Source organism: Athene noctua, chromosome 7, assembly GCF_965140245.1.
Source record: "Athene noctua chromosome 7, bAthNoc1.hap1.1, whole genome shotgun sequence".
In the NCBI taxonomy this organism is placed as follows: domain Eukaryota; kingdom Metazoa; phylum Chordata; class Aves; order Strigiformes; family Strigidae; genus Athene; species Athene noctua.
Genome location: NC_134043.1, coordinates 29,949,976 through 29,977,380, shown reverse-complemented (window position 1 = coordinate 29,977,380; position 27,405 = coordinate 29,949,976). Strand labels below are relative to the sequence as shown.

Below are 27,405 nucleotides of genomic sequence, written 5' to 3'. Positions count from 1 at the left end.
AGTATCTCTTTGAAGGATGTGTTGTCACACTGATAACCCTGCAGTCCTCAAATGTATGATGTACACTGACTGGTAAATAGATCAATGCCAGTTTGATTATGAGGTAGATGGCCATGACCCCAGCCACTGATAAATGTAGATGATGCTTGCAAACTTTGGTGTAGACCAACTACGTAGGTCTGCTAACTGATATTGCCTTGAAGTAGGAAAAATAAGTGATAATTTAGGTATGATGTTAGCTATTTGCAACATATGGATGAGAAGAAAGTTGAAAGTTGGCATTTGAAATACTTTTACTAAAGCTGGAATTATGTGCAGAATGTCATCAGGTGCTGTCCTTGGCTTTAGTGATGGATGCAAGTTAAACAGGCTATTTTCTGCTTCTGTGAAAAAGCTACTCTTAAAATACTGTTGCTCTTTCTTAGTTTTTCTAAGCTGTTCCTTTGCTTACACATCCGATATTGTTACATATTCAACTATCAGTCAGGGCTCAGGACACTGTTTTGTTGGGTTATTTCATGGACATACTATGAAACGAAAAACCTCTATCCCTGAAGTTTTTGTGTTGGGAAGTAATTCTGAGACAGCTGGATATTCTCTTCCAGCTGTTTTTCCTCAGCTGTGTTTGCCATGGCTGCTAAACAGGATTTGGTGGCAGCATGTCCCCTGCTGATTATCTCAGCAATGCACATTTGGGAAAGTTAGCAGGGCACAAATGTCTGGGGTGGAGAGCACAGTGGTGGTTCTCGTCTGAAACCCTGGAAAGTCACAGGAAAACATCCACCACTTTGAAATCACTGAGTGTGGGAGGGCGAGGACTAGTAATTCAGGCTGCAGGTTCTTGGAGAGAGGCTTTCTGGCCAAGGAGGGGTGGACTGGAGGGAGACCAAGAGGTGACTAATATATTTCAAGACAAATCAAATGGAGGAAATGCAGACAACTGGAAAAGGTAAAAAACAAATACTGATGTGAGGAGGAGGTGCAGACAGAAACGGTGCTTGAAGGGGCTCTGCTGCCTTTCTGGCCGGGGAGAGGTTCTAGTAAAGCCCAACTTTTTAACAAAGTTCAGTGTGACTTATTCTTGAATCTTTATTTGCACTGGATTTTCAATATAGGTGCAGTTGGAGAGTAAGGCCCTAATGTGTAGGCCTAGTATGTAAGCTAAAATAGAGCAAGCACTTGCTTTAGCAGCTTTCAATTTGCTCTGTGCTGCAGAGGCACTTTTTGATGTTAAATTCATCTCTAAGGGGGGGGACTTCATTAAGTTAGGAATAGGGGCTGCATGACTGCTCCTGCTGGATGCTCTGAGCCAGTGCTGAACTTGAAAGGCAGAGCCTTTCTGAGAATTTGAAAGGATCTGAGGACAAGTCAAAATACTATTAAGTTTAATATTGTATAATGAATGTGACTACTAAATTGAATTAAAGATAACGAACATTCCAGGATGTCAGCAGTAGCAGTGATGTATACGCTTATGGATCACAAAGCTTATCACTTGAAATGCTTTTTTATAGTGCACCTAAACTATAAACAGTCTAATATTACCAATGCTGCCTAGTTTGATTGTGATAGCTTGAAATAGCTTAATATCTAAGAAAATGAGTTAGCGTGGTCTATTCCTCAGTCGACTTCAACAATTGTGGGTTTTACAACTAGATTTATATAAACCAGAAAATGTTTCAGGTGTGCATTTATAGAGGGAGGTTGGAAACTGATCATAAAAATGAGGTAAATCTGCATTGTAAGTAAAAATGAGGAGAATCCATGTGTTTTCTTTCTTCAAACTGTCAGGTATGGTAATATTCTTCCTCACAGTAGTAGGTGGGGAAAATTGGGGGAAGGGGGAGAATACTTTTTGTGAGAATCAATAAAAACCTTCCTTAACAGTCTTGAAATTACTTGCGGCATTGTTTTGAAAACACTGCATTAACTTCTGCACATGGCACAACTTCAATCACAAAAGCATTTCCTCTTCAGTGATGCTTCCTAGTGCCCCCTGCCATTCAGTCTTTTATTTTGGAAGACAGGGAAAGCAGCTTGATGAATGAGTGATTTATATTTACTGAAGAGGAAACTACTAGTTTACACTAAAATGCTTACAGCCCAACTGAAGCCAATAAGACTCAACAAAAATTGAAGCTAATTAAAAAAATTATTACTGAGATTTTTTTTTTTTAAGATTTCACTGCCAAAGGTGCATGGTTCAATGTATTGCTTCACTTCTTATGCTCTGATTTTCAGCATACCTGACAGATGAAGTGATACATTGAAGAGTCAGAGATTTTGAACCACAGTGGCTTTTTCTATTTTGATGTCAGGATAATAAGTTTTGTAATAGTGTATAGAAGCTGAAGTATGTGATTTGATAGTATCTTGTTTAAAAGAAACATTTGAAAGTGGAAGGAAAATACACATCTCTTGCTCTGTCAAAAAGTTGGCAGTATTAGGTGGCTTGTTTGACTTCTAATACTGTATGTACAGTTGTACAGTTCAGAGGAGCTGAGCAGGGAAAGTTATAAAGACAGATGGATAAGAATTAGGAGGCAAACAGCATTATACTGCTAGAATTAATACTTAGAAAATGGAGTTTTTTTCAGAGTGTCAGTGTATTTATCTTCATCTCTGGCAGTCTTAAAGATGTACATTAAAGAGGGACCCAAACAGAAGAGGGGGCTTTTTGGACAAAACCAGACAGAAGTAAGTATTGCTGTGGATGGGAATGCTAATTTCAGTTGAGGAAATAATGCTTTCATTTGGTGTGCTTAAAACCAAACTCCAGTGGGAAGCATGTGGCCTGCTTCTTTGTGACAAGGCTAGTAAACAAAGCACTTCTATATTCTGGGGGGGTGGGGGAAGGGGAGGGTGCAGAACATGATTATAGTCTGTGTGTTACTGAATATAACATTCATGTGGGTGTCTCATAAACCATATGCCTGTACACACGTCAGGAGTGTGTGTTCCTATTTCTGTCCTGAGAATTGTCATGGGTAGGGAGAGTTATTGTTTGTGAAATAATTTATTAATAGCTCTGGTTGCTTATGTTGGGCTTAGCTTTCCCCTGATTTATGAAGTTCCTCAGCTGCTTCTGAGACATAATCAGTTTGCATTCAACTCTTCCAAAGTCTGTGGTAGGTTTAAGTTTAACCTTTCCCTTTTTTACTCTTTTTACGTTTTAAAATAGCATTTGGAACCGTTTAAGCAAGTGCATGCTGGGCCAAGAGCAGGTCTCTGCAAATACACCTGCCACCTGGGTGTGCTTCTGCACCAGATCACATAAGGTTTCCGGAACACCAGACTGGCTGGTGGGGAGATAGTCTGGCTCTGGACTGACTGGACCCCAGTTTCCTTTCAACTGCCGAAGCTCTGGCATGTGTCTGCACTTAACAGCCTTTCAGACCTACCCAGGGTGGCTTATCGGAGTGGGCGCAGGGCTCCTGAGTTTGCCTCTTCTTGGCAATAAGCCCTCTTGACTGCGAGAGGAATTCGTATGCTCCACACTGTTTCTGCAGCTCTGCGAAGCTGGGGCTGAGTGGGCGTTGATGAACGCTGTTTTTCAGTGGGAGTTGTGGAGTGCTTTCGCACCGTATTTCCTGAGACCTGGGTTATCTGATTGTTTGTCTGGGCATCTTAAGGAACGGTGAGGTGCCAGGCTATAAATTGAGGCACAGATGCTGATTATCCACAAAACATTATGAAATTATGATTTTCTTTACTGTTCAGCTGTAGTTACAGTAATTTTTTGAAAGAGGGGGTCAGAAAGATTGTGAAATTTAAGTTTTTTCTTTCATTTAGTGAGGCTTTTGGAGCTTTTGGAAGTTCAGTGCGTTGGAGCTCTAGATGCTGCTTATACGTGTGGCTTATTTACAAATCTGTTAAACCATCCCATTAAGTTGGCAGAGTGCACAAGGGGTATTTTCTTAGGGAGAATATTCTTGTCAGTGGTATTGCTTTATGCAGAAAATACATAACTTAAATCATCATAATTTTAATAGAAATTGAATGATGTTGTCAAAATGTTTGCTTTTTGAGCAGCAAAATACAAAATTGACTTCAGTGTCAAGGCTTACTACCGGAGTCATAGAGTCTTCAAAACGCACAAGTGCTGTAGCTTTGGCCCACTAAATATGCTGGTTATTGTTAATCGACAATGTTTATACGGCACTGTTTCCTTACTCGATGTTACTTTAGAAGTTTAGATTATTGAAGGAGGTCTTTATATTTTATTACAGCTTTATGAAGTTGTTTCATTCTTAGTTTAAGTGACTTGTTGCAAAGCTGATCAGAAACTTTAATTTAGGGGAACTTGCCTTTGCTCACAAAACCTTTGTGTGTATTACTTTTTTTGACATAGCACTTAAAGATGTGGTGTAGTTGGGAACTGTCAGTGTGAGGTTAACAGTTGGACTAGATGATCTTCAAGGTCTTTTCCAACCTAGATGATTATATGATAGTTAACATAGCCTTCTCATGTGTTTGCACACCTTCAAAGAAAGGGGCTGTTCCGTACGCATGGGTGTGAGCACCTTTGTTTTCATCTTTTCACAAGAAGGCTTATTCTTGTGCCAAGAGAAGGGGAAACACAGAAGTGTGAATGCATTACAGGAAATTTTTTTCCCCCTTCAAAGGAAGTATGGTGATCAGTAGTAACCTCTCTACTGAACCTTGAAGGAGGCAGAAGTGAGGCCTCAGCTCAGCAGAGCTGCTGCAGCCCAGCCATTGCTGGGTTTGAACGTGCTCTGTTCCTTGTCTCCCTTTACCCTGTTGCCCTTTTCTCAGAATTGAAGCAAAGTGCGGGCAGGTTTCATTAAGCTGAACAACACACAAGCACAGAAAGCAATAAGGAAAACAGTCAATACCTTAAAATAAGAGCCAGGTCCTAAACTCTACCCTCTAGTGAAGATTGATAGTGCCTCCCACTATGATAGGCTGTTGAGTTTAAAGGGAAAGGGGTTGAGGAATGTTCTTATGATGGGTTTGTGTAGCTGCAGCCTTCAGTAGTTGGTTATGTGTTTTTTTTTTTTTTCTAAACAGACAGGGAAGGTAACAAGGAAGTCTTTAATTATAGCTGAAATTATATTTTTGGTATATTATAAAGACAGTACTCCTTGAAAACTTTTAGCAAAAGTATGCCCCCAGTATTTTTCAGCGTACAACTTTGGTTAAATTGGCTGTGGTTGCTCAGGTGCTGGAGTGTGGGATTTTAGAGCACAGTTGTGAATTTTTAGTTAAGTGTGAAACACAGTGCTTCTGTTTTGGTGGGGTTTTCCCCCAGGCTGCAGATGGAGGGATACCAGGGGTGTGCCAAGCAAGTGGGAGGTGGGAGTCAAATAAGCATCATGCTTGCTGCTTATACCAGCCAGTTTTGATAAGCTTGGATGCAAGAAAAGTTCTGGGGAATTAGTGAGTTCTTAATTGTGATGAGATCAGTTTGGATTGTGTGCCAAGAAATTGCTCTCCATATCTTAAACTGAATTACAGTTTTCTTTAGATGTATGTTTTTGAGGGTTGGTGTTGAAATCTCTTAGATGTTGTTAGCCCAAATAAATGGGCTGTGTCTGTGCAGACCAGAAAGCGAAGTTAGAAATCAAGAGGGGGGAAAAAAGACTATAGGAATTTGATTAGGTTTCCTAAAATTTCATCTATTTCATCTTTACTAGAAGTAAAATGAGGAGGTATCTTGATGCATCTCATTCATACTTCTGTGAAATACAGGTAATAGTTGAAAGTAAGACTTCAGTAAAACACACAAAAGAGGAAGAAAGGATGTCTTCCAGGGAAGATAGCATGGCAAAGAAGGACTTAGGAATAAACTTCCCTTCCTAGGAGCTATGCAATTGAACTGGGTGACTTCCTTTTTTTTTTTTTTTTTTTTTTGTTAATAACTTCTAAGTTTTATGCATGGGTAATGTAATAAATGAAATATTACTTGAACAGGAGTGCATATCTATAGCAAACTGTACTGCAGGGGCAATATGCAACAGACACAGGGGCAAAAAAATCTTAACACTCCTGAAGCTTGTTCAACAGGGGAGAGGTTTGCGGGGAATTGTGCAACAGGTGAAGTTGTTGCTGTGCCAAGTGCTTGAAGTGAAGGTTTGTCTTTGTTTTTGGGAGTCCTTATTGCTGGTTTCTGCAGATGGGACCACATGTAGTATGACAGTGCCCTTGAATTAGGGTTTCCATAGCTGTTTTCAAGTGTGTAGTAGACGGTATCGTGCTTGGAGGCTTCCCTACAACAGCGGCGTATAATGTGGGGCAGTCTAGCTGGTGGTGGAGGAGCATTATCAGTCAGCTGCTGGAGACTGGTGATGCTTATGCCAGGCTGTGAACCTTCTGTGCTTGTTTTCACTGTTGGACTGGCAGCTGGATTCTTGAGGGTTTTCTGCTCTTGTGTTTTGCAGCCTGTGGAGTTCTGGCCTTTTAGTGCCTTATGTACACAAGGTTGGAAATTTGGATAATGCCACCTTTTGAAATGCTAGCACTTTGTATATAAGAAGCAGTGGCGCTTCAGTCTTGGCAGAGCTGAACCTCCTAATCATAGTAGGATATGTTTGCATTGTCTGTAGGGCAGATGAGAATTTTTAGTAATGAATTGCATGGCTTATAGAGAAATTTTAAGGTAAACCTCCAGTGCAGCTTTAAGCAAAAATTATTTACAGGGTGGTTTAAATTAGATCTGCCAGTTCGGAGTTCGAGAATGGTTTTATGCTTGCATAAATAACTTTTTTTTTTTTTCTTTCAACAGAGGTTGCAGAACTTGAAGCTAATTTACCTTGTAAGTATAGCATTTAAAGGCATGCATTTTCAGGGGAGAAGAACCAATGAACTGAATGTTTTGACTAAAGTATGAATGGTAAATGTAGGTTATCTCTAGGGAAAGCTGTGCAAAACTCAGCTGCTCGGGTTTTAACAGGTTCTCTGTGTTTCTTCCTCAAGGGACTGTGGCAAGGTGGACCCTTACTAGTGTCCTTTGGAAGCATTATTGATCATTTGGCCCCAGAATTTGATTGCTGGGGGGGTGGGAGCTTCCCTCTCATGAAACACCCAAAATGTACCTGGAACTGAAGAGTACATTTATTACCTCATTCTGTTTTTTCCTCCATTCTCTCATTTTCAAAACAGGAGATTCAGATTTAGGAGCAGGGCAAATAGCTGAGTTCTTGGGAAACATGTTAAGTCAGCCTAGTGCTTTTTTACTTCACATGCAACACACCTGATGTATGTGTTAATAGTGAAAATACTCACGAAAAATGTTTTTTAAAAAAGTGATCCATATACCTTAAAAAAAAAAGGTGGGTTTAGCCCTGGAATCTTACTTGTAATGTGTATTATGCTAAAAGCTTATGGCCACTTTAAAATTGGGTTTTAAGAGCACGGGGTAAATGGCTTGTTGCTTCTAAAGCTGAGGATAGATAGTTAAAAATCAAGTATGTTTTCTGTTCCTTAGCTTTAGAAAGCCCAGTTCTGTAATGGACAGCAAAACACAAAGCCCTTCTATAAAGGGGAATAAAGTTCCTACTTCTCTGTATTTGTTGCTAAGGGTGGGTGTTGGCAGTGAAGTTGAGTTGTTGCTGAGCTCCTTCCCTTTAAGTGTTGGCCAGAACAGCATCATTTTGCCATGATTTCTTGGAATACAGGCAAGGACAACAAGTTATTGCCTAGTAAGCTCAGAAGCACATTCGGAGCCCGTTACTCTCTCTGCGTAACTTCCTGTAGTGCATGTTCCTGTTTCAGAGTAATTTAAGATGTTTTCCCTGTAGGGAAAGAGGCATGAGCTGCTTGCAGCAGGCTGGGAGTTACATGCAGGCTATTACTGCTCTGTGCATTCACACTGTCTTGTCCATATGCTTATCTTGCAAAGAACAGCAGTGAATATTCTGATTATGCTGGCAGGTAGCTTGTCATGTTTGTAGTCTTTCCCCATTTATGGGAAGCTTTGACCATTTTTTTTATTTCTCTTCAGGTTAAACTTTGAATGCTGCTTCTGATGAGCACCTTCTCTTTGCTAATGATTCTAAACTCACATCAATGCTCAGATCTTAAAAATCAGGGTTTTCAGTGTACAGACTGCCTGATGGGAGGAGTTACAAGGGTGGGGGGGAAAATACAGAGCAGAAGCAGCAAAAAGGGAGGGTGGGAAGGGGCACTATATAACTCTTCCTTTCTGTATGCTCTTTTTTCTTAAAGGCAATTATAGGTGGTTTTACACAGAGTAATTTTAACTTTTGTTGAACTTATTTGTGTAGACTCTTCTATAGGATAACAGATGCCTGAGAAACATACATTGGGATTTGTAGTTACTACAGTGTGAATGCATTACTAGGGTTTGTGTACAGTTCTAGTTATTTTTTCAGGCAAATAGGGTCTGATACTATTTAGCTCCTTGACTACAGGAAAAGAACAGCCAGCTTGATGAGTTAAGAAGTGAAAGGCTGCATAATATGGATAATAATGTATCAATGGGTATATGCATTTTCTGATGGCAGCTTGACAGCTTGTCTCTACCAAAGTCAAGAAAAGCCAGTTTTGTGCATGGGAAGGCAACTTGGTTTGTGTCATCAAATGTGAACAAAGGGCTGTTATCCTGTGAACTTGCATCTGTTGAACTGAAACCACTGACTAGTTTCATCAGATTGATTTTTTTTTTTTTTTTTTTTTCTATGCTTGTTCTTCATTCTCACTACTATCCTTAGTCATCTAGTCTGAGAATAAAAACATAGTGTTTGGTTTGTAATGGTGCTCCATAACCTTTGCTGTTAATGTGTGTAATTGGTTACACAGAGGAAACCTCTTCAGTGTGACAGCTGAACAGAGACTTCACTGGCTTTTGGATGAGGCTTTCATTAAAGCTTGTATCTCATACCTTACAGGTATAAATAGGCCTTTGTTAGCACAGGATTGTGATGGCATGACTTCTTGAAGACTGCAGGGTATGATCAAATGTTATGATACATATTACCATTAAAGAACTTGTAAGAAAGAGATGCTCATTCTGTATGCTGTCATCTTAGCATGTAGCTACTATCTATGGAGAAGACCAAATCCTTTGGCATTTTAAGGTCTGTGAGATGGCATGGTTTACTGAAAGGAAATAAGCTTCTTCCTCACAGCTCAAAGAGGTAAAGCTCCCTTACTGCAACTGTAACTGTATAGGGAGGAGGTGCTTAGAAACAAAATGCAGGAGGACATTACTTGACTGGAAAGTAGGGATAAATCAGGGAGTGAATTTGGAGACTATGAAAGATGATACATTTGCTTTCCCAACAGTGGAGAACCAATTGTCTGATGTAAATTACTCTTTTGCTTCACAGGTACGTGTAAAGTGAATTTTCCTGACCCAAACAAGCTTCATTACTTTCAGCTAACTGTAATCCCAGGTAATTTTTAAAAACATGTTACATTTGTTTCTGTGTGTGTTGGTATCTAGAAAATAAAACTCTGAAGTTTACTCAAGATTCCAATAAACTTTCTAGTCAAAGGCAGACTGGCTGCAATACAATGATTACTTTATAGAGGCAATGGAGAAACTGGGCTGGATTTTGAGAAGTAGATTCCGATTAAGAAGGCCATCAAAACTGACCAGATTTAGGAAGTATTCAGGTTGTCTTTGATCACTTTGGAAACTTTTTTTCTCTTGGCCAATTTCAAACTACCTTGTTTTATTTGCTGAGAAAAGTCTTGCACTATGTCCAAAGAAATTATTGTATTACACCCCTGTTTTGTTGCAAGTGTATTCTCTTCTGTAGATTGTTTGATTCTGTAGAGGTGAAGAGATAGATGACAGATATAGCACTAGTGGAAAACTTCAAATTATGCATTTCTGAAGATACTTAAGAAGTAGGATTCTTTTAGTCTTTGAATATTCAAGTATGTGGAAATGTGATCTTTTATTATTAATGCAAGAGTATACTCCTGCTAATGTGCTGTTCAATAAAAACATTTTCAGAATTTATCATTTCCACCTAAGTTTCTTAATAGCCATCTGAAATTAAAGAATTGACGCTTATAGCTGTCCATTTTAGAATGGGAAGTCGTTTAATGGATGAATTTGTATGGAAGATTATTTAAATGCCACATGTACTTAGTATTTTTGCTGTGTGTTACCTTTGAGACTCTGTGCAACTTCTTAAATGAGAACCTTGATGTGTGTGCAGTACATGGAATTGTTTGAGTTGGATGTGCTGGTATCACTACATCCCTGCCAACTAATTCTTGTAGATGCACATTTTCTGTAGATGCTTATTGGCAACAAAATTCAAATGCAATGTGACAGTCCTCCTGGTGACCTATAGAAATAATGGTTTACGTTTACCAGGCTGATGGGGATGTTTCTGATAATCCAGTATCTTGCAGTTAAACGGGCGCTAGATGTCACTGTTGGTGCTTATTAGCCAAAATCAAATAGTCCTTCAGCAGGAGAAATCTTGGGTGGTCTTTGTTAACATGTCCATTCATGTGACTCCTTTTTGTGATGGAAAAATGAGTAAGACTGCCCTAGTCAGTGTAATAAAAAATAAATGCAAGTGCTATTGTAGAACTTTTTAACCTCTAGTTCTGTGTGGAAGATGTATTCCTGTTTACTTGGTGAGTGTTCGTCTGCTTGCACCAGATGTCCTTCAGTTTATATGATGCTTTTATTCTATTTTAGAAATTAGTTGACTTTATAAGATCATCATTGTGTGTTAGGGATGTCTTGAATATGAAACAATGATAGCTTCTTCATGATAATTCCAGTGCGTCTAAATACATAGACATTTTTTTGTCTGTTAACTGCCGTTCAGCAAGATGCTGCCGTCAGAAGACAGTCACTGAGTGCAGAGCATGGTTTTTGCACTAGCTTCATTGCTGAAATGATCTTGGGAATGAGATGATCTTAATTAACATTTTGTTACTCTAAATATAGCTGCACAGCTGAAGTCTCTGCAGTTGCAGTCTGACCGAAGTAAACATCTATTTTCAGCTGTGCATAATTCAGGTACAGAACCTTGTGATCAGCTACAGCTTAGCACAGCACTCTAAAGGCAGAACATAACACATACCAAGAAAATCTTTGTAGCTTTCTGATTCCCTTCATGGTTGAGGTTTTTCTTCAGAGTACGCTAAATCTTAGTTTTCTCTGGGATAGCAGAGAGGCAGCTAAGTGGTTGTCAGAGAATTTTTCTGGCTCAAAGGGGCCAAAATCTTTGCTTGAAGCAACCATTTTTATAGTGTCTAAACAATGTTGCATGAATCTTGACAGTCTGGAGGAAGAGCCAGTTTTCTTCTTCCTGCATGGAACTGTCTCTGGCATTGAGGAGCTGAGTTACTTTTAGAAATCCTGCTCATACATCTGGCTTTTAGGGGAGTAATTTGCAAGTATCGTAGAGTCACAGAATGGTTTGGGGGTTGGAAGGGACCTTAAAGACCATCTACGTGCCATGGGCAGGGACACCTTTCACCAGATCAGGTTGCTCAAAGCCCTGTCCAACCTGGACTTGAATATCTCTGCAGCTTTCCAGTTGCAGAACAAGAGCTAGGCTAAGCACAGCTGTGGGTTCTGGGGAGAATTGAATGTTGCCTTACAGTTTTCACTGTTAGGACCTATGTTGTAAGGACCTGTGTGTAAGCCTGAGTCGGTAGACTGCACAGCAAAGGGGTTTTTGCTGGCTCGCTTCCTAAGGTTCTCAGCTTGCTTATCTGCAGTTACAGAGATTGCATCCTTCTATGACAAGTCTGCTAAAGGGGAGCTAATTGTTTTATATTCGTTTTTTATGCTTAAATTCTCTTCTATTCTGGTTGTTAGAACTTGAACTCTGTAACCACATTTTATTAGGAATCTTACACCAAGACAGCTTCTGAAAGTACCTGGCTGTCAGGGTACTGTAAAGGTACTGCCTGAACGTGTGTTTTAACACTGGAAATGCCTTTTGCAGTCAGTGTTCTAGACGTATGTTATTGACGAAGCCTGTTCTAGGGTGCTTTGTTTTATGCAGTCATTTCAAATGTGGCTGGTCTTGAAAGGACAGTGAAAAAAGTTCTTTATGTTCTCAAAGAGGCTGACTTGAATAAGAAAGTAAACTTTACCATCAAATACTTTCAGCTCCCTTGCTCTCTACTTCTCACAGTAACTGTTCTTACTAAGTATTAAATGTGACAGTGAGTTTTAAATTAAAATGGATTTGTAGAAAATCTTGATGAGGGTGACTGCTTATTTCACATGAAAAGTTACTTGTCCTCAAGAAATGCCGATTCCTTTGTTACAGCTTTCTGCAGTGTACCATGAGCAGATATATACTAGCACACACACGAAAATGGATAAGGATTGGATTTTACTGCCACAGTGGACAAACTGTGTGTTCACAAGGCTAATACTGCTGGCTTTCTCTGCTGTCTGAAGCTTCTTTTTCCTTTTGTCATCTGAAACAGTTGTTCTGTTGTTGAAAAATGCCCTTATGCCACCACTTGCCTCTGTTCTTATTTTTGTGCCAGTGCCTTATTGGATCAAAAGCAAGGAAAAATAAGGAGATAGATGCTTACAATGTGGGCAGAGTCCTGCCTGATGCACTGATATTTGGAGCACAAAATTGGAGGCTGAGGCTAAAACATGGTAGTGGCCTGGAAAAAAAAAGAGGTGAGTTTAGGTAGCTTGCACATGAAGAAAACTAGAGGAATATGTAGCGTTAATGCAATTTTCCTGCACTTCCCAGACAGCTGGGGTAGTTTGGGGTTAGTGTGATTGAGTCCTGTTCTTCAGGGAATAAAGGGTCTGTTTTCTGTTGTGCATGCTATAAAATGACAAGTATTGGTGAGCTTGGCTGAGCATTTTGACTGCTGATTCAAGGAGCTACTTACCAAAGCACATCCTTTGTGGCCTGTCCTAATTGTCTTGCATTTTCTTTTAAAGCGATAAAATAATTTAGTTTAGTATTTTCACAGTACTTTTAGCTATTGAAACACCTTACAAATGCAAACTAAAATTAGTGTTAGGTTGTTGATAATGAAACTCAAGACTGAAGTGGGAGGGATGCTTGCTCTGTTAGTACAGCTTGAAGACATAAATTTAAGCAGTAGGAGGAAAACTGAAGCTCAGACGCATTCACTTTTTGCACAAGCCTCGTCAGTGGCCAACTTCCTAAGTTATGTGCTAAAGCTATTTTCTTTGACTGCTTTATTTATAGCGCTTTCCTCACTATTAACTTTGCCAGAACTTCAGTTTTTCACACCACTGTTACATGCCTAAAAAACTGAGGGTCTTTGTCCCAATCTGTATGGGTGTTGTGGGACACAGGGCCAGAAACTACCATGTGGGAGAACCTATTTACTTGCTTGAGATGCTGTAAGATGACTTCATCGTGAAGGCTTATCTTGTTAATGCATTGCAAGATTTCTGGCTGGAGACTGAGGCTCTCCAGAGATATGAATTTTTAATATACATTTGAGTGGTAATGAGTAGCATGCTTTGTTGTTTAATGAGAAGAGTTACAAACATACAGGGAGAACTGTAAAAAAAAAAGTGGGAGGAGAGATGCTTTACTCTTACGATTTGGTAATTATGTCCTTGCTTATTTTGTAACAAAACCAATAGGGTGCCCAGTGCGCTTTTTTGGTTCGTGCTAGCATGGACTGATGCCAAAGTAAACCCAAAACATAAAATGCAAAGTTGTAATGTAAGGCAGTGATGAGTATTTGTATTTGAGGGAGACTCAATCGTGGAAGTATGTGGAAGTGACCTGCGGTGTGAGGTAGGGTGTGCTCTAAGTCTTCCAGAGATTTCTGGGCCTTATGTAGAACACAGGAAAACAAAAGAAAATAGAAGTAATATATGAGGAATCTCTTACAGCCTGTGGAAGTGCCAATATGCAGTTAGAAAGTGCTTGTGCTAATCTAAAACACTTTTGCGGAGAAAAAGGGGTGTTCTTTCACGGTCTGGTCCTGCTACTTTTCTTTTGCTGACACTGGTAATAAAATTTAACCCCTCTGCGCACCAGTTCATCCCAGTAATCCTGCAGGAAACTGCACTTTTTGCCATAATGGTTTTATGTAGTGAGAAAGGGCTTGTCCCCTTCAACTGAGCTCACCTTGTCCAATTTCATCCTACATGTTGGCACTGGGAGTTTCTGCTGTGGCCAGGTGGAAGTGGAGCTATCCTGAGCGGGGTCTGTGTGGCAAGGAAGAGCACAGAAAGGAAAGAACAACCGTTCAGCTTTCCCTCCCTCCCTCCACATGCATCTCTTTATCCACGTCAGCATGATCCTGCTGTCTTTGTGCTTGGAGCTGAGGGCCTGCATTCACGTTCCTCCATGTGGCAGAGGCTGTAGGCCTGGTGTTTTTAGTATGCAAAGAGATGTGGAGTGTGTTACTTCTCTTGCTGCTTGACTGACAGGAATCTGACAGTCATTTGGCAAGCTCTTCCCCCTTGGAGCTGTTCTTGAATGTTTCTTTTGGACAATTGTATTACAGTGAGGATTCATTAAATCTGAGGATTTTCTTTGACATAAGGCACATGTAGATACAGCCATTAACAGGCATCTATTTCACATTAGCAGGGGTGGAATTCAAAGAGCTGCTGCGCACTTCACTCCAAATCCACAAAACCAAGGAACTATTGAAATAAAGCCAAGGAAAACAACTTGCTGCTGCTGGACTTACTGAGCAACCTTAGCAGTGTTGGAGTTTCTTTTTTAACCTTTTTATAGCAGCAACAGGCTTCTTCCTGCGCAAACACACGTGGGCATTTCATGCCATTGCATATATTGGGAAGTGATAGTTTGATATGTGCTTGTGAGCATGAGGACAGTGGGGAGGCTTTGAGGTACATGGCTTGCACTGCAACAAACACTGAATTCCTGTATGGTGTTGCTTGTTTAAGTACCATCACCGAAAGACCTGAGATTATTTCAACTGTGGTTTTTAAAAGGAACAGCATCATGCTTGGAAATAGTGAGGATTCTTGACACTTGGTTCAGAAGCTATTATCATGTGCTAGATGGTGGGTAAAGTGCAGTTAGCTGTGTCCTCTAGGGTAGGTTGGCAGTGCTTGAGCTGTTTGAACTCCTGGGGGATATTAGACCATTTCCCTAATCATTCCTTCCTGGAACAGTTAGTATCTTGCTTTGCATGTTTTGCATATTTGACAGGGCACAGTTTCATCAAAAGGATATGGGTATAACTCACCTTTTACATCTCATTAATTAGAAAAGGCTTGTTTTACTGATTTTTATCTCACTATATTTGAAAACAAAAGATAAATGCTTTTATCTTGCTTTTTTCCATAAAAATCAGTGTATATGCATTTACTTGCTGGTAAAGCATAATATGCCTGAGAAGTCTGCTTAGTAAATCAAACACACTTCAAAACTGAATTGGAGTGGAAATGGTGGATATATTTGAAAAGCATATGCTCTGGTCAGGTTATTAAAGTGAGGTTTGCAGTGGCTAAGGCTTGCAGCTTTGCGCTGCACAGTTCATGTGGAGGCAGCTGTAAGCGTTGTGTGGGGTTGGGAAGACCAGCTGTGTTCTGTTTCCATACTCTGTGCCTATGCTGCTGTTTGTGTGCTGAACCTGTCAATGGTCTACACGCAGGCTCCAGGGGGAAGCTGGACCTTGAGGTACTTCCCAGCAACTCTCTGCTGCTTTGTAGGCACAGGTCTTTTGGAGTGTGCAGTTGAGTCTCATCTTTGGCAGCATCAGCTTTTAACAACTCCCTTCCCCTTACAACTGAGGATTTGTGATATTTAACAGGGTGATGCTCTCTCCTTTTCAAATAAGACATTGTAAAGAGAAGGACTTGAGACTCTTGTGATTATGCAATTAAAATGTGGAAGCTACAGGCTTGTACTGACAGTGGTGAGATTGTAGCATGGAGGGAAACCTGAGCAAGTGGATGTGGTGCATTGATTGGCATGAGAAAGTCAAAGGTCGTGCTAGATCTGTGTAGGGACTGGGAAGGCAGCAGGTCCAGAAAACAGCACCCTGAAAGAGGATTTTGATGACCTGTAGTAGAAGAGCTATTTTTTTTGTCATTTGGAACAAGCTAGATAATAAGAAAACTCTTAATCTTTCTGTAAACTATAGATTGCTTTACAGACCTTTCCTTTGCAATGTTGGTTTAAAAAATAGAAAAAAAATACTGTCATACAATGATAACCAGCCTTCCTGACCTTGAAGCCTTCACCATGCCTGTACTGTGTGACAGAGAGCTAGACTACTCAAGGTACTTCAAGCCTGAGCAGTCTTCAGGTGTCCCAAACCCCCAGTGTGGTCTGAGTACCTGTCTGTTTCCCTTTCTTAATGAAAAAAACTCAATGCTGGCAATGCCAGATGGACACATTTCAGATCTCTTGCAAGCATTTCAGCTTCCAAGCACAGCCATTTCAAGAGCTGCTGGCTGACTATTATCCTATTACATTATCTCTCATTAAATGCAACTAAATATTTTTAGATTTCATATTTTGAAATTTAGCCATTTTAATAATTCAGTATTGAGTCTGAGGTTGACAGAGAGGCAGGCAGATTTTGCTAACTGATACATCATCCAAAGATAATTACAATAAAAGAGCTAACTTGCTCTTTTATTGTAGTACACTCTGAAGTGTGCTATTGCACACCATTATTCATACTACTCAAAATACGTGACTGCTAGCACAAGTCTGGGAAGATGGGCTAAATCCTGGAGCAGGATTTAACATGCATTAGCAAGTGAAGTATGTATCCAGCTTGTTCCAAGGGTCGGTGTTATAGTACTGCATGCCATATGGCCGATGTGTGGCATAACTTTGTTCATACAGACATGAGAAGTTCAATCAAAGGTTCCTCTAGCTTGGTATTGCCTGGTACTCTGATCAGGAAGGTGGATTTTCCAAGGTCACTGGGGGACTCTTGACACTTCTGACTTAGAATTTTCTGCTGTAGAGGTTCTGGGAGTGGAGGAAGACACTCTGTTCACACTCTCTTTGGACTAGGTGGCAGCTACTGTTATGGTGTACATAGGTTAAGTATTTGATGATAACCCCTTGCTGTTACTTTCATCTTTGTAATGACAGGTATTTTGTGTTACATGGTGTCCATTATATTCTCTTATTTAATTATTTTCTTTGGTTTGTCTTTCCTAGATGAGGGCTATTACCAAGGTGGAAAGTTTCAGTTTGAAACTGAAGTTCCTGATGCCTACAATATGGTGGTGAGTATTTGATATTAATCTAATAGTTGTCATTTTAGATTTCCTCTCCAGGTAATAGGACTTCAGAGGAACCTGGCATTAAGACTAAGAAGGGTTCTTCTATTACTAAAATATCATGGGTTTGTAGAAAAATCTTGGTTGCCTGGAGTTTCTGGAGGTAGTTGGGGTAGTGTTACAAGTTGGATTTGGTTGCTCAAGGCTTGGGCCAGTTGGCATTTCCAAACCTCTTAGGATGGAGATTCCACTGCCTCTCTGGGTCTCTCTTCCAATATTTAGTTACCTTTGTTGTGGATTTTTTCCTGATACCAGGTCAGAATTTCCCTTTTTGCAGCTTTTCTATGGCCTCTTGCTTTATCACCGTGCCTCTCTAAGAAGAGCCTGACTCTCACTCCTCTATATCCTCCCATTAGATGGTTGTAGACAGCAATAGGGTCACCACCTTCAGCCTTCTGTTCTCCAGACTGAACAAATCCAGGTCCCTCAATTCTCCTTGTACTGCTTGTGCTCCAGTCTCATCACCATCTCAATGGCTGTCTATGGGGGTCACTCCAGTTTGTCAGTATATCTGGTATGAGGGAGTTCAAAATGAAACACAGTAATTCTGAGACAGTGTCACGAATCCCAGGGAGTGGGAAGAATAATTTCTCAGGCTATTCTTCTGTGGTCCAGTGTTTGCAACCAAACAGCCTTGAGGCTTTTATTGCCTCAATTATACTGTGCCTAAAAGAAAAAAAAAAATAAATATTTGCAACTGTCTGGCAGAAGCTGCTTGGAAGCTCAGATGAATCAGACCTGAGAGTCTCTCTCTGGCTGAGGTTCCACTCTTATATGTTCTTTCCTGTTAATTATTCTTGAGACCTACACTTAGTGTTTGTTCTTACAAAAAATGTTTTATCTAAGATAAAGAATGAAACGGGTGAATGGAAGGGAAATTTTTTGTTGGTTTTTAGTTTCTCTGGGGCCTTTAAACTTGTGCTTATAGTTCTGCTATGGGACTTAGGTGCTTAATCCCTTTTGAGGGCATGTAGTGGAGGACATGGAAAGCACAGATACGGTGACAAGTGGCCTCCTTTAGCACACTCCGCCAGTTCTACTGGTTGTCTCCTAGACTGTTTAGTTAAATATCTTTAAAAAATAACAATTGCAGTGGTTATGAAGCAAACAGCTTTTCAGAGGATCTACAAACGATTGCAGTATGTAGATAAATAGAAAGTTCCAGACAGCTTGGCCTTTCAGGAGTGAGAAATAGTAGTATTTCATTTATTGTACTTTACTAAAATTTCAGGGCTTTGCAAAGGAGGGAAGTGCAATTACAATAAAAATAACTTCAGACATTGTTTTCAGAGCTTAGCTGTCAAAAGAGCAAGATTGACTCCAAAAATGGCAAACAATTGAGGCCTACATCTGGTTCTCGGGAATTACACCTGCCATTCTGTGTCCCAGTAGTTTGATACGTAAGGAAATTTGACTCATTTGAGCGTTTGAGTTGCAATATTTGCATTTAGGTATATGAGTTGCAGGAAGAAGGAAGCCTTGCTTTGTTCTAGTTTGAATGGTTTTGATAATTTTCCTTGTTTTTGTAACTTTTTTCCAAGCCTTCTACTTTGTTTTCTTACTTTTGGTGTTGGTAATTCAGAGCTCTTCTCTGAGAGGCTGAGGAATATGTAGGGGGGGATACTAGAGAAACGTTTCTGGGAAGACCTTTGGCAAGCCTAAATTCAGCATCATATACATGTAGTAGTTGCAGTCACAGCATTGTTTATATACAAATATGAAGGAGGTGCAGCGGTCTGGAGTTTAATAGCTTGAATTCTCAGACCAAGCTTGGAGGATGGAGAACTACTGGTAGTAGAGTAGAAAGGTTATGTATCTGAAACTGAGGAAGTTGAGTCTGCATTCCAGAAGATGCCTTCACAAGTTTCCTAATATTTCTTTATAGTCTACGAATACATGGGACATGCACTATATCTTATAAAAAACCTCATGTTTATGGAGGACTATAGCACTTCTAAAAGAACTTTGAATTTTCCTCCTTTTTTTGATAGTTATGCTTTCCTTTCATAGTAATATTATTTAAGGATTGTCTGCTCAAGCTATTTCTTAAGTGTTTAGGTTCCTGGCTGTCTCTATTGATATGGTATCTAAACCACCTACATTTACTAATAATGTTTGCAGTTGTATGGTTTTTTGTTGTGGTTTTTAAGTTCTCCTAACCTCACCAAAGAATTTCACACTACAATGCAGGCCTCTCTGACTAGCACGTATAAGGCTATGCACACACTATAAAGACAAAGAGGGTCATTTAAGGTTGACTACATCCTTGTTGTAACTTGAATACATTGTGCCATTGCATACCTGAGAAACACGGCCTTCAGTATAAAAGGGGAAACCCTGTCATGTTCTCTGCTGTCTAATTTTTCGTCGTCTTCAGTAGTAGTGGTTTAACCACTGTGGCAGTGCTGGGCACAGGGGAACATACATGATCTATACTCATATTAATTTCTTAAATTTTTGTGTTTAAAATGTTCACCTAAAGAACACTGCTGCAAGAAAGTATTTGCTGTGTTAACAGGAGAGCTGAATGTTAATTTTGATCTGGTGTTTTTTGATTCTCAATTGCTATAATTAAAAAAAAAAATCTTCTGTTTTGTTATGGTTCCCTGCTCAGCACTGCCAGAAAATCTACAGCAAATGTTAATTAGATACCTTTAAATTCTCAGCACCTCTTCTTCAATACAAAAGTAAAAAGTTTGCCTTTTGTGCAATTTAGAAAAAAATGCAGTAGGTTGAATGTTGGATTATGGTCAGGTTATTAATGAAAATGTATACGTTCACAAATATTGAGATAATTATGCTGCGGCCGTGGTTTGTTTCCTGCCAGGCAGAATAAGACTGAAATAAGTGATGGCAGTGTATTTAATAGAGCTTTTCAGACTTCCCAGTGCTCTTTCAGCCCATAAGCAAGATTGGGATATCGCATCTGCAGCAAGCTCCTTGCAGGAGTGCTGAACGTGTTTGTGTTGGGAGTAAAAATACCAGACAAGACTGGCAAATCATTAGAGCCCTGCCCCATAGCCTGAATCCATTTTCTAGCTAATCTTTTTAGCCTGCAGAAAAAAAGAACATCTGTTTTTAAAGCTACAAAATGAATACTTTATAGTATAGTTTCTGTAATGGCATCCTTTAATTTCTGTAGTATGCTGTTTCCAAAATGCTGTGCATTTGGTGCTACTCTGGGGAATTTTTTTTAGCCCTTCATCTCTCATAAGCAAGCATTCAGCTTCTGCACTGGGAAAAGAAGCAGATGCGTAGAATGGTGGCATAGTGGAAGAGTATAAGAGTATATAATTAAAAAGGAAAAACCTGGATGATTTTCTCTTGTGAACTGCAGCCATGGCATACTACTCTGCAGGGAGTAAAGCATTGGAGGCTGATTCATAAAGTAGTGGCTCTGTGAATACAGAGAAGTAGTGTATCTTTGTGCTTTAGGTGTAACTGACTAGGATGTGTACTGATGTTTGGTACCTGGTCTATAAACTTCATTAGTGCAGATTCAAGAGCCTAAGATGTGGGAAGGATGCCTTGCAGCATGGATGCTTTGGAGCAAGCCCTATTGAGAAATGCTGCCTCTTGCTTGTGAACAGAGCACACAGCTGGCCAGGGTTTAATCAGACTTCTATACCATTTTGCTGCTGTACTAAGTGTTGAAAATGTTTATTATGATTATCTGTAAGGCAGTAAAATAGCACAAGTGTTCTCCCATTGTATCCATAATTAACTGAACATATTTAAGCTGTTAGACATGTGGATAATTACAGAAGCACCTGAGCTTGAGAACTGGAAAGGGTTCCTATTTTTAATCATCTGTTGGAGACATGAGGATGGTTCAGAGAGATTTGTGCTACAGTGCTAGCAGTAATTTATGTCACCCCCCCTCCGGCAGGCCAGTGGGCTGCATTTCACTCTGTGCTTTACAGAATGGCCGAAGAGAGGTAAGAGAGCTCACCACAGGCTTTTCCTAAAGCAGTGTGCATCCCAAAGAGGGCAACTCTTCCAAGTGCTGCAGTTGTGCATTGTCATGTTGTCTAGTCCAATGATTATGTTTTCATTGTTGCTGATTTAGTCTTGTAATTGAGCAAGTATTGATTGCTGCTGAAACAAGCAATAATCAAGCGAAATGGACCTGATGGTGCCTGTGGTCTGTAAACAATCTTTTTCCTACACTGCTGCCCTTTGAAGGCAACATCCAAGAAGTTGCATGTCTCAGTAGTCTTTTTGGGTTGGTTCAGTTAGCACACTAATGAGTCCTTGACTCCACTTGGCTTCATCTTTTAGTATTTACTCTCTCTAGTGTTCTCAGTTAAATTTTGCTGCCTGATTAAGGCAGACATGGGATCTTTTATTTTTTTCTCTCTCAGTGTTAGTGTGGAACTACTACAAAGAACATTAAAAGTTATTTCTCACCCTTGAAACTTCTGTATTAGAAATGGGGCCAGAATGAGAAAATCTGTTCATCCTTTTTCTGGGGCCTCTGAGCACGCAGTCAGGTGATGCTTCCTGCAGCCCTAAGGAAGGAAGTAGAGTTGGTCGTGCTCCCAAGGACACAAGCATATAAACACAGTCCTGAGTGGAAAGGCCTCTGCTTTCCAGGGACAGTTGGATTAAAAAATATCCTGAAAGGAGGATTTCATCCCGTACATGTCACGAAAATTTCTTTGAAAAGGAATTTGTATACATCAGATAATCTGTGCACCTTCTGTAAGCATCTGATTTAGGCTGGCTGATGGAGCCTTGGAAAAACCTGGCATTATGTCTGCAGAATTCTCTGCTCAGATCCAATCTCTTTTATGCCCAAGACTTGCTTGATTTATTTTTTTTTTTAATAACACTGTTTTAGGGGCATGCCATAGATGGAACCAGTAGGCTTGAGCTTTTGATGTTTTCTGGACTCAGTGTAGTTCTCCTCATTCTCTCCATTTTTTGAGTTCCAAGAGGTACCTGAGAGGCCTTTTTCCTTCTAAAGTTGGAGCTAATCTGTGTGGAAAGATACTTTGGTGAGAAAAGTAAGGATATTGACATTTAAGCTTTAAGTTATTTTAGGGCATTAAAAGTCTTTGAAGATGAATGCTTAATTTTATCAGTTCTGAATTGTTTTTAAAAAGTTTTAAATTTTTAAAATCAATTCTTCTGTAAAGATAGCTGCTAAAATATTAAAAGAAGTTTCAGTCTCTGTTAGTATAGGAGGGCTTTTTCCTGTCCCAGGCACAAAGTGTGTTATGTACCTGCTCCATGGTTCAAAGCACTTCATATTTCATGATATTTGGGAAGAAAAATGGCTGATCCGTGCTTGCATATCCCTTCGTGTCTCAAATTGCCCTCAATACAGAATCACAGAATCATCTAGGTTGGAAAAGACCTTGAAGATCATCCAGTCCAGCCATTTACCTAACAGTTCCCAACTACACCAGATCCTTCAACGCTGGGTCAACCCAACTCTTAAACACCTCCAGGGATGGGGACCCCACCATCTCACTGGGCAGCCCATTCCAACGCCCAACAACCCCTTCTGGAAAGAAATGCTTCCTAATATCCAGTCTAAAACTTCCCTGGCGCAATTTGAGGCCATTGCTTCTTGTCCTGTTGCTTATTACTTGGTTAAAGAGACTCATGCCCAGCTCTCTGCACCCTCCTGTCAGGGAGCTGTAGAGGGCGATGAGGTCTCCCCTCAGCCTCCTCTTCTCCAGACTAAACCCCCCCAGTTCCCTCAGCCGCTCCCATCAGACCTGTGCTCCAGACCCTGCACCAACTTCGTTGCATACTTTTCCCGCTGTGCTATTCTTTATATCCTTAGCAGGTGTGCAGAGTGAAGGAAAGACTTCTTTAACAATGTAATATATTATTTAGCAGGTAGCCTGTGGACTGTTTTCTTTGGTGAGGGGATATTGTGTCAGAACAGAAAGCAATTGATACTGATACAGATGTTGCAGAGGAATCATGAGGAGAAAACTGGAGCACAGTTAGTTAATTCTGTAGTGTCTGCTCAAACTACCATGTCGTTAGAAATACTAAAATCTGTTCTTAAGCTGTCCCTTGGCATTTTAAAGTATTATTCTTGTTAGGGAACAGGTTGTGCATTGAGGAGCTTTTGTGTAAATCAAACAGAAGTTTGTTAGCATTTGTGCTTACAAAACCTGCCAGGAGTGTTTCTGTCCATACAGATACCAGAGGAAGCTGTGAAACAGCAAGCAAAACATTTAATGGTGTACAAAGCAACTGCCTAAAGCACTAAGTGCTGCTGCCTGACCTCTGTCTCTGCAGCATCTGTTGCCCAAGCACTATTTTTTTGGTTGACTGGCTGCCCAGAAATAGAGGTCAGTAGGAGATGGGAGCAAATGTTTAAAATAAGTAAATCAATCAGGTGACCAAGGGATTAATTGATTTTTAATATACTAATAAACAAGCTGCCTTCTTTTCTGGCTTGAGGTACAGCTGATGAAATAAAGGTAGCTACAAGACTAGGGACCTGGTGCTTTAAGGAGTGGGACCTGATTAATAGTAAAGATCTGGTTTAATGTTCACATAAAACTAAACTGTCTGCCACTGCAAGCTGAGCCACGTTTGCAGCCTCTGTGGTTCTGACATGTGATGATGCCACATTTCTGCTAGGAACCCCATCCCTTCTCTAGGGAAAAGGTTGTGAAGTGAAAAACTAGTTACAGGACAGATAAAACATATGTGTATTAGTACCCCTGTCACATTAGAGTGATTGGCTTGCCAAATTGATCAAGATCTGAAACTGTTAATTAAGTTCACTTATTGATTAGCACTTTTATGTCCAATCTCTCACTTGGTGAGAATAAGGGAGGGGAGAGAATAATTGCTGCTTTTAAGGAAATGAGGCAAACCTGAACTTGTTCTGTAAAACTTGCACCAAGACCAAAGTCGGTATATGTGTAGTTCTTAAATGCTTGCAACACTTTCTTGTACCATCTATATTCACTGATACGTTGAAGTGGACTGAGAATGGATGAAAGTCAGATGGTTTCCCTTATCAAAACTAATGAGATATTCTGAAAGATAAATGGCTGCTTCAAAATGCAGAAGAAAATTAATCCATTCGCTCTTGTGACCCCCAGTTAAGGTTGGATCTACCTGTGCAGCTTTCAGTTTCTGAGGTGAAGCAAGAGTTTGAGCAATGAAATAAATGCATTTTGTAAGCTTTGTTGTGCAAAGTGTCACAGGTATGATCTGGTTGGAGGTATTCAAGTGAAACATCGTCCCAAGGAAATCTTGTGTGGATTTGTTGATCTAAGGAAGACTCAAAGATGACTTGGAGCGAGCTCGAAGGAGAAGTTTTGTCTGAAGATAAATTTGATGGTAGTGCTACAGTTGTCCTGTCTGTGTAACAGAAGAAAAAGGAGGGAGAAAGAAAAGCTTTGTCTTACTTTGTCTTAACTGTCAGGAGTGGGCTTTTTTCTAATTTTTAGCAATGAAGAATACTTTGAAATGATAAAGGAGTTCTTTTGTTTCCCTGATACAAAAAAATGAGACACCAGTTAATTCACTCAATGTAATGATTTGGGGATTTTTTTTTTTAAGATTTAGTTTGTATCAAGCTTTTTTTTTTTTTCCTACTCTCCAATACATTCCCAGTTTGAAGGAGCATTTGGTAGAAAATTACTCTTTTATCTTAATCTACTGGCATGGAATAAATACTGCTGCTTTCCCTTTCTTGAGAACTAGACATAATCTTTCAAAACAATGTGAAGGTGTAACTAATGAAAAGTGCTGTTAGAGAGCTTTGAAGAACAGCGTTTGTTTTGAAGGTAAAAAGTTTGGAGACTTTTCATACATGCCACTTAATTGTGAATGATGCTGTGATCCAGCACTGGGGTAGTCAGTGTCCCTTGAGTTATTGGACAAACATGAAATAAGACTGGAGAAAAGTCAACATTACATTATGAATTGCAGATTTGTTGTGGTGATAGGCGTTTCTTCTTTTCATGCCAGACAGATAAGTTATTGGTAGCTCACTTCATGGCATATTTTCGTATCTCTTTTCCAAGGAGTCATAGTTAAAAAAATATTTTACTAAAAAGATAATTGGTAAATTGAGAACAAAGCAATGAGACAAAACACATTGTGGTACTATGCAAATACTGCTATTAGCTGTTTTGTCTCTTGACTGAAGACTTCATGGGAAGCAGCAGAGGAAAATAGCTCCACATCTATAATATGTGATTTAATTGAAGTTATGAAATGTACTGGTCTGTGCTGATGTATTCCAGTACACTTACTATAAGAAATCATCTGCTTGATTGAAAGCTGCAAATTGCAATTTGGAGACCATGGATGGAACAACGTGCTGTTGCTAAGCTACCAGAATTTTTATGACCCGCTCTTTATTTACTTCACAAAACTAGAGCAAATGAGTCTGTATTTTAATAATCTGTATTTCAAAACCCACTATGGATCTGGTGATCTCGACTGAAAAGAAGTTTGGTGGCTTTTTATATTGGTGCCTTAAGTTTGGATATGATGTGCCTTCTTGATACCTCCTATGCAATTGTGAACAGAAATCTCTGCCTTTAAAATAAGATGTTCTTTTGTCTTAGTTATTATCATTGCATCCTTTGATGGTTTTTAACAAAACCCTGATTTAGATAAGCCTTGCGGGAAAACACTTAGTAGTTTTCCATTTTAAATTCTTGTCTTACTAGTTAAGTGTTAAGAAACTGAATGACATGCAGTGTTTTCTTTCCCTTGAAGGCGGAAGAGAGTAAATTTTCTTGGCTTTCTTTAATGTTATGTTTTTCTAAGAAAAAGCCTAATACCAGCCCAGTTTTTGTGAAGACTTGGGAGAAACTAAAAGGACAGAGAAAGCTGGTGTAACTCCTGAAGGTTATATTATCAGGGTCTTTAACATACAAACACAGGATCTGAATATCAAATATATTTGCCTTTTTCTGTTCTGTGACTTGTAACAGTGCTAGGGTTTTATTTTAAATTATAACATTGTAACTTGTTTTCTCTTCTGGCAGCCTCCAAAGGTAAAATGCTTGACAAGAATCTGGCATCCGAACATTACAGAGACGGGAGAAATCTGCCTAAGGTAGCAACAGCATTCTGGTTTTTTTAACCTTGGCGGTTTGTCTGTGTGATAAACATTGTATGTAATTTTCTTGCTAGTATCTTTTTCAGCAGATTCTGCAAATCAGTTGTGTGTGACTCTTAAGAACTTAGAAATTTACTGAAAGTATTTTTCTTGCTGTGCTCTAGACACCATGTAGTGCCTGGCTTTTCAGGTTCAGACTTAATGTTTTGTTCTATTTGGAGTAAAAACGTAAACTCCAACCTAATCAAAATTTTGTGGTTTTTTTTCTCTCCTTCCATAAATGAATAGTCCTTAGGCCATGAGAGGGCTTAAGGCTTTCCTTGTTTAATTGCCTGAATGTGTTTAAGTGCTTGAAAACCATTTATATATCAAAAAGGAAGGAAAAAGTGTTCCTTAAACTTGGACAGTAATTATTGTATAGTTGCCATTGGCTTATTTTAACATTTAATATCTGCTGTAAGACACGTGTGCCAGTTAAAACAGAGTTGAGGGAGTCTAAGTCAAGGTATGAAGCCTGAAAGCTTTGCTTTACCAAGGTGAGAGGTTTATGTTGCTGGGGGGTTTTTCTTGATGGTAAATGTGTCCTCTTCAAAGTTTCAGAAACTGATTTTGTGTAATTCCAGTGTTTCATCATGAGTACCTGATGTTGAAATTGGTCAGAAACTGAAAAGAAACAGAAGTGAGAAGCATGACTGTAATTTTTCAAGTTAATGGGACATAAAAGAAAAAAGTAGATGAAGCAGAAGCAATGAATATAAGTGAGAATGAAAGCTATTTTGAAAATTCAAAGCAGTTACCACCTTGTGTAGCAAATTAGCGCTTAGGAAAAATTTAGCTTTTTTTCTTCTAGATTTAAAAATCATTTTAGTGCTGTGTTCAAGGTCCTGGTGAAAATTAAGTTTTCACAGGGCAATCTGTCACGCTTCATAGACAGGACAGGCTCATCAGCTTGATAACAGCTAAAGAGCTGATATCCGTGCTTTTAGCCGTAGTGGTCTGCTTCATGCTTCTGGGAAGCTTGTATTGTCCAAGGGTGATATAAACCATAACATACAGGAGGCTGTAGTATGTTACTGGTGCTCGATAGTGTCAGACTGCAGCAGATTTACAGGCAACTAGGGCTGGCGTCCAT

At 39.6% G+C, this 27,405-nt stretch overlaps 1 protein-coding gene across 3 annotated transcripts in view; it reads left to right on the top strand.

The window, feature by feature from the left end:
• The window catches only part of UBE2F (ubiquitin conjugating enzyme E2 F (putative)), an 88,465-nt gene that overhangs the window by 5,877 nt on the left and 55,183 nt on the right, over positions 1–27,405 (top strand). For all 3 annotated transcript variants that reach the window (XM_074911359.1, XM_074911357.1, XM_074911358.1), the window contains exons 3-6: positions 6,746–6,775; positions 9,312–9,377; positions 17,091–17,158; positions 26,200–26,270. In XM_074911359.1, the coding sequence (XP_074767460.1) occupies positions 6,746–6,775; positions 9,312–9,377; positions 17,091–17,158; positions 26,200–26,270 (235 nt within the window). The remainder of the gene's footprint in view (positions 1–6,745; positions 6,776–9,311; positions 9,378–17,090; positions 17,159–26,199; positions 26,271–27,405) is intronic.